Raw genomic sequence first — 8,084 nt, forward strand, 5'->3', positions numbered from 1 at the left:
GACATAAACTGTAAGTACCCCCCCCCCCACACCCACAATCCCCCCAAATATGTGATATACTTTAAGCATTAATTCCTGGATGGCTTGGAAATATTTTCCCTGCTCAAGATGACCCATAGATTTCTCCCCTCCTGTGGGTGAAGTATTTGCGTATGATTAAGTCACAGCAAAGCTAACAACTTGAAAGGGTTTTCTTTGGACAACCTGGCCGGTTTGGGAGAAACGCCTCCTAAATTAAATTGCCAGTAAACCTCTGGCCGACTAACACCCTCAAAAAAGTTAAGCTCTCAAAATACATTTGACGGCCATGGTTTGGGCTATCTAGCTGAGTCCTATTAAAACTCCCCCACCCCACCCTCAAAATGTGTTTATTTGTTTGTTTCTTTCTCTACAGGTGCAAGGAAAAAAAACACCATCAGGTATATGTATTCAGGGTTTACTTAGCCCACCTCACGCACACACACACACACACACACACACACACACACACACACACACACACACACACACACACACACACACACACACACACACACACACACACACACACACACACACACCAACACCCACACCCACACACACACACACACACATCAAATGTAGGACATAGCTTCAGATGAAGAGTGAGAAGGAGACAGGAAGCATGGCAGGAAGTAGTTTGTGTCAAAGTTTTATTAATTCACAGTAATGAACGAATGAATGAATGATGAAGCTTGGTTGGTTAAGGCTGACTCTTTTTTTTACCGACTGTGCTTGCACCTCAACCAGCATTGACTGTTCCTTTTTCCCCAGGGGTCACAATATCTGATGCTTTTACTTAAAAAACACATGAATCGCTTCAATGCCTACGGCCAGCATACAAACAGATCACCTTTGACAAGCTTTGTTCACTTCAAAGAAATGAATCTGTCAGCTGCAAGCGTCACAAAGAAACGAAGCCAGATCACATTATTGATTATGGAACTCTTGGAGGTATGATATATTATGATCCCTGAGAGCAGATATTTCTGTGAATATAGATGTAGTACATGCAGACCCTGTCTTTAAGAGAGAGAGACACACACACACAAACACACACTATGGGATGTAGTGACAACAAACATAAGACGACATATCCAAAGCCAAAGACAAAAGCCAAAGACATATGCATCCCTGAAGCACAGATACCATTGCATTATTGAGATATTGTTAGAGTGATGATCCATTATATTAGTGTATAAGTGACTATGGATGGAATACAAAAAATTAAATAACACAGAACAATGACAACAGCACTCAACAGATGAAAGCAACTGTAAACAAGCACATAGTAACAGAGATGTGTTAAGGGAAATACTATTCTGAACCTGTAGCCCGGAACTAGGATGAGTTTGGGCTGTGTGTAACTAGTGTAACCCAGGGATTCTTAATGGTTTGAGAATGAGGAAATCCCAGCAACAGACCAGGGAAATCCCTTGAAGGAACCAAGTCCAACCTCCGTTCTTGTAGTAATTTGAAACCACAACAATGTCTGTGAAAATTGTCCCGTTCCCATTTAACTACCGAAGACAAGACACACACCTAAAACAAGTAGAAAATCTAAAAAAACGAAAATATTATCTGGACCAGTTGAGGTCAAGCATAGTTGGTAGTCATAAATGCTTCGGTCAAAGGCTGAAAAAAATAAAATTGTGATGTAACAAATAATGGGCACAAAACAATGTCATCGGGCCATGGCTGAAGGAACACAGATCTTTCTGCCCAGACAAACATGTTGTTCGCTTGTGGAACTGTAAATGTGGCATGCGGTCGGTTGCCTTGTGTACAAATGGTTAAAAAGCATTCTTTATCCAAGTTCCTTTGTTTGGTGTCCTTCCCTTCCTCTACTTTGGATCCTACTCCCTTACTGCCTGTGATTCACTCCCAACCTCTTCCAGTCAAGCCCTACTTTCTTCCTCACTCTTGGATTGTCCTCAATTGTACAACAAAGTCAAACTGTGTGCTCTTCTTTGCCTCTACGCACATACGTTACTGTCCCCCCTCGCACTCTCTCTATAGCGTGCAACGTAACCGTAACCCTAACCTAGCTAATTAAAAGGCTTTTTATACGCTCTAAAGCCCGGCAGCCACCACCACATAGCACTGTGGCTGTTTCCAGCTCCCTTCAGATAAATCTAAAGGACGACAAGGAAAAGTTGGGAGTTTTAAGCGTTACAAAAAAAAGCGGTTTTGAGAGTTCCAAAAAGGAACCTTTTTAACGCAGATTTTCTGGAATCCTGGGGACTCTCCTTTAAAATCCTCCCATAAAATGGTTCTGAATTGACATTATATATACGATTGAACAAAAAGTATTTGTAACTAAAAAATAAAAGTCTGAACAATGCTAAATCATTGCTAAGCATGCGTGTCTGCATATAGAAACCTGTGAATAAATTACATTACTATATAAATAATACATTGCAAATTAAAGCTATAAGCAACAAGTTCTGAATTTCACTTGCTCAAGTAAAACTCACATCTTAAAAGCATGTTTCGCAAAAGACAGGCTTTTGCGAAACATGCTGTTTTCGATACTAATTAGACATTTTTTTTGGGACACAAAAAAAGTTGCATTTTGAGTTTCTGCATTTTGATGAGACAAAGTTGATGTCATTATTCTAAACCCCAAAGATGAAATGATACTAAAATAATTAAATGATACCTAATCCAAAAATAAAATACCAATAAAAAGTTATTAAAATAATACAAAAATGTTTAACTACAATGGAGTGAGGTTAATAAAAATACAGTATAATTGAGAAGTACAATTCAAATAATGTCATGAGTTCCAGCATCTATTGATCTCAAATACCATCGGTACCCTGTAAATTGGAGTAACTAACGATATTTCGCTACAGTACATACATTACTTATTTTTCAGGTTCTCTTTTTTTTCATATTTGAAAAATATTCCCATCATTGTGTTTCACTAATAGTCTCCAAGGTCAGGCTGCTACAGTTAGGAATGATTCATAGTTAATCTTGAGTAGTTAAATAAAGAGTGCTCCGGGTGCCACATCACAGAAGGCGTTGTAGTTTGGGTGCGTTACTTGTGACTTGAACCGGAGCCCAGACTAGGTCAGAGCCCCCGTTAGGCTCTAGCCGTTAACGGCGTCTCTGTGATGGTCTCACCTCTGATGGGGCCGGTCTCATCCACACCATTCAGGGAGATAGACTGGGGCCATTTGGTTTGAACAGGTTTCTTTCTTGTAGAGGTTCTGAATCCATGTGACCTCGGCAGGGCCTGAGCAGTCTCTCTCTGCCCCCCCCCCCCCCCTCCTCTCCGGATCACCTACACAAAGTTGTTGGTGATCTGCCTCTGGTGCTCAAACAGGTCCTCATTCTCAGCACTGTATGCATCGCCTGGGGATGACAGAAACAGAGTCATGTGCAAGGGAGGAGAGAACCCCATGGGTGTGTATGTGTACATACAGTGTGTGTGTGTTTGTGTATATACACATACAGTGTGTCATGTGTGATGTGTATGTGTACATACAGTGTGTGTGTTTGTGTGTATACATATACAGTGTGTGATGTGTATGTTTGTGTGTATACATATACAGTGTGTCATGTGTGATGTGTATATACAGTGTGTGTGTTTGTGTGTGTCTACATATACAGTGTGTGATGTGTGTTTGCATGCATACAGTGTGTGTGTGTGTGTGTGTGTGTGTGTGTGTGTGTTTGTGTGTCTTCATATACAGTGTGTGTGTGTGTGTGTGTGTGTGTGTGTGTGTGTGTGTGTGTGTGTGTGTGTGTGTGTGTGTGTGTGTGTGTGAGCGTGCGTGCGTGTGTGTGAGCGTGCGTGTGTGCGTGTCTGTGTGTGTGTGTGAGGGTGCGTTCGTGCATGTCTGTGTGTGTGAGAGCGTGCGTGTCTGTGTGTGTGTGTGAGCGTGCGTGTACTTGTCTGTGTGTGTGTCTGTGTGTGTGTCTTTGTGTGTGTTAGCGTGCGTGTTTGTGTGTGTGTGTGTGTGAGCGTGCGTGTCTGTGTGTGTGTGTGAGCGTGCGTGTACTTGTCTGTGTGTGTGTCTGTGTGTGTGTGTTACACCTCCTCACCTGCGTGGCAGCCGTACATGTACGCCCTCTGGCCGTCGTACTTGCACCGGCACCTCATGGCGTTGTTCATGAAGTCGGACTCAGCCATGTCCAGAGCCGGGTTCACCTCCACCTGGACAGAACCCCGGCATGGTGAGCTCAGCAACCCCCACCGTGTGTGTGTGTGTGTGTGTGGGTCTGTCTGTAGGTGTGTGTGTGTGTGTGTGTGTGTGGGTCTGTCTGTAGGTGTGTGTGTGGGTCTGTCTGTAGGTGTGTGTGGGTCTGTCTGTAGGTGTGTGTGCGTGGGTCTGTCTGTAGGTGTGTGTGTGTGGGTCTGTCTGTAGGTGTGTGCGTGTGTGTGTGTATGTGTGTCTGTCTGTAGGTGTGTGTGCGTGGGTCTGTCTGTAGGTGTGTGTGTGGGTCTGTCTGTAGGTGTGTGTATGTGTGTGTCTGTCTGTAGGTGTGTGTGTGTGTGTGTGTGTGGGTCTGTCTGTAGGTGTGTGTGTGTGGGTTTGTCTGTAGGTGTGTGTGCGTGGGTCTGTCTGTAGGTGTGTGTGTGTGTGTGTCTGTCTGTAGGTGTGTGTGTGTGTGGGTCTGTCTGTAGGTGTGTGTGTGTGTGTGTGTGTCTATCTGTAGGTGTGTGTGTGTGGGTCTGTCTGTAGGTGTGTGTGCGTGGGTCTGTCTGTAGGTGTGTGTGTGTGGGTCTGTCTGTAGGTATGTGTGTGTGTGTGTGTGTCTGTCTGTAGGTGTGTGTGTGTTTCCACACACCACCACACACACACGCATTGGAAAACAGGGAGTTCATCACATCATCCTGTCAAGCTCCACGGCCGTTTAAACGGCCAGGGTTGAGGCTCCATTTCATCCAGCACCACCCCCATGCTAAGAATGTATGAATTCTAAGTATTGTAAATTACAGTATGAAATGGTCCACCAAAGGGCACATATGTGTTTATGAATATTCTAAGGATTTAGAAATGATGGTTTAACAGCTTGCCTTCTCCTGCGTCCGAACCCAGAGCCACACTTGAACTGAAAGATCAGTTGGATTCAAATTGTTAGTTTTAGAGTGTGTGTTATTTAAAAAGGCCTTCTTGGCTGCTGTTGTTTTTACAAGCCACCCCCTTCCATGTCCATAAAAAGATGGATGACTTTTCCATGCAAAATTCCTTTTTGGAAAGATAAATAAGCTACATTTTCTTCACATGTACATGAAAGGAATAAAGCTGGTAGGAGTGGTCTGCAGCTGGACATATGAACATACTGGTGTTTGATATGTGCCCTTATCCATAAGAAACATTCAGTGATAAACCCTTGGTTGTAACCTTTTACAGGCGAGCGCACCGTATAAAGTATTTTATAATGTGCCATGTGTAAAGACGCCTTAGAACATGACAACTTCAGTTACATTAATGGTTAGCTGGGGTTTATGAACCAAAACTACAGCATAAATCATAGCAGTACCATACCATGCAATTCTGTCAACAGAGAGGTGAGTTTCCCACGCATGCATGCATGCATGCATGCATGCATGCACGCCACACACACACACACACACACACACACACACACACACACACACACACACACACACACACACACACACACACACACACACACACACACACACACACACACACACACACACACACACACCAAAACACTCACACACCGGCAGGAGATAATAGGGTCTGATTAGGCTGAAAGTGATGGCTGGCACAAAAAGCTCCGTTATGCATAAGTGTGTTTTCGTGTCTGAAATGGGTTCCATTGCACTAATAGCCTGTTATTTACCGAGCAGCTTCGCAACTGCTGATACACGCATTCTGTTAATCTGGCCTGGTGATAATACTGAGAAGCCATTTACTCTAATAGCAACTCTGTAAACTGCTACACCCTGTTTAAGTACAGGTTACAAACAGCAACGGAGGGGCACTGCAGCGCAAACTTCACTTTAAAAAATAAACCTTGAAAAACTAAAGAAGAAACACTTTTAGAAGAAGTCGGTTGGCTTTTTATTATTTGTCGGGGAGGTAAATTACAGCGTCGGCCGCTGGTGGGATGCATGAGGCAGTGGAATGTGTGACTTCGTGAGATCGTTTCTATAAAAATACAGAGCAGGGATGGAGAAATTCCCTGGTGGCAAATTAGCTGTTTCTAATGGCAGGGGAGGTGGGGGGGGACGAGGTAAGAGTGTTGAAAAAGAGAGTGTGGTTAATTTGGGTAGTTGGTGTGTTTCTCCAGCCATGGGCGGTTCAGCAGCCCTCCTCCCAGGGGGGGGGGGGGGGGGGCTGGGGGGAACGAGACATCCCTCACGTAAGCAGGAGAAGGGAAGGGCAAGGCAAGGACACAACGGAAAGGAAGGAGCAGAGAAAAATGTTGCGCTTGTTTTTCAATTTCTGCTGGTGCCTCCCTGGTTCACTATATGCGTCTGTCCCACGACGTGTTTATCTTCCTTCTGTTTCTGTGACTTCAGTTGTGTTTGTGATCCCACTAAGCGAAGGGCCTGACCGCTCCCTTGCACAGCTCATGTCCCATCTCCCTCTTGGTTCTAAACAGAGGCGCCCAACTCTGCTCAGTGTCAGGACCCGTACCTCCCTAGGTCTGGCAGCTCAGCTCAACCTGATTTATTTAGGTTTCATTTATATTTATTTTAGAATTATTGTCAGTCTTTCTCATCTGCCTCTTTCTCTCTGTCTCTTCCTCTATCTCACTCCCTCCTTTCCTCCCTCCTTTCCTTCCTTCCTTCCTCCCTCCTTTCCTCCCTCCCTCCCTTCCTTCCTCCCTCCCTTCCTCCCTTCCTCCCTCCCTTCCTCCCTTCCTGCCTTCCTTCCTTCCTCCCTTCCTCCCTTCCTCCCTTCCTCCCTTCCTCCCTTCCTCCCTTCCTTCCTTCCTCCCTCCTTTCCTCCCTCCCTCCCTTCCTCCCTTCCTCCCTTCCTCCCTTCCTTCCTTCCTCCCTCCTTTCCTCCCTCCCTCCCTTCCTCCCTCCTTATGCTACTCGTCCTTTCTCTTGTATTCATCTACTCATTCTTCTCTCCACTGGTAGCTATTTATTTCGTACTGCCCCTGCACGCTGCCTAGCTGTGGCGAGCTGCCACTTTACCATCATGCTCTGCATACGTACCCAGAGTTCAGAGGGGCCAGGGCCCTTAATGAAGCTAGTCAGTTGGTGGACGTGCAGTGTGTTGGATTTGAGGGGTTGCTGGGTGGATTGGAGGAGCATGCGTCCCTCACTCCTCTCCAATAGGAGCCAGAGGAGGGCGCTGGGTCGACCTCTCTGCGGTTACAGTCTGCGTAAACCAGGTCTGCTAGCGATCAGTCACTTACACTTTTACTCTCTTCCCACAGCTGGGGTTTAATTGTTAACTACCACATTAAGAACCACCGCCGCATCCTGGGGTCCCCCGTTTGAAGGGGGGCGATAGAGCGTGATGGGGGCCTTTGATGGCTTCTGGTCTAGACCGATCCCATAAAGAGACGACGTGTTGACCTGAGAAGGCGGTAATGGAGTAATGACAGGGGCAGATAGTAGGATGCGGGCGACCGGGGAGGCCTGAATGGGAACCGTTTCATGGTTGTCGTGGATTGATTCTGCATGCTCCATAGCCTCTAGAGCTCCATGGGGTTCAACCAAAGGGGACATCTCCGCTGACCTGGAAGATGTAGTCCCCTGGCTTCACGTCCGTCACGTCCACCCACTGGCAGTCGATGTCGTGGCGGTAGGTGTCCCAGCAGCCCACCGAGATCCCCTGGTCGCCCATGTTGTAGCAGGAGAAGCGCTTCTGCTGGCCTGTGGACGGGGCAACGGTGATGATGGTAAGGGCTCACTCTCTCACTCTGCACCTCCTGATGATGGATGGGCTCACTCTCTCACTCTGCACCTCCTGATGATGGATGGGCTCACTCTCTCACTCTACACCTCCTGATGATGTTAAGGGCTCACTCTCTCACTCTACACCTCCTGATGATGGATGGGCTCACTCTCTCACTCTACACCTCCTGATGATGGTAAGGGCTCACTCTCTCACTCT

At 46.1% G+C, this 8,084-nt stretch overlaps 1 protein-coding gene across 2 annotated transcripts in view; it reads right to left on the bottom strand.

Annotated features, from left to right (window-relative positions):
* Positions 1-654: 654 nt before the first annotated feature.
* loxl4 (lysyl oxidase-like 4) overlaps positions 655-8,084 on the bottom strand; it is a 25,507-nt gene continuing 18,077 nt past the window's right edge. For both annotated transcript variants that reach the window (XM_030379852.1, XM_030379851.1), the window contains 3 exons: positions 7,707-7,843; positions 4,075-4,186; positions 655-3,381 (listed from right to left, as the gene is read on the bottom strand). In XM_030379852.1, the coding sequence (XP_030235712.1) occupies positions 3,311-3,381; positions 4,075-4,186; positions 7,707-7,843 (320 nt within the window). In that variant the 3' untranslated portion in view covers positions 655-3,310. The remainder of the gene's footprint in view (positions 3,382-4,074; positions 4,187-7,706; positions 7,844-8,084) is intronic.

The sequence above is a fragment of the Gadus morhua genome, chromosome 15 (assembly GCF_902167405.1).
Source record: "Gadus morhua chromosome 15, gadMor3.0, whole genome shotgun sequence".
Classification (NCBI taxonomy): domain Eukaryota; kingdom Metazoa; phylum Chordata; class Actinopteri; order Gadiformes; family Gadidae; genus Gadus; species Gadus morhua.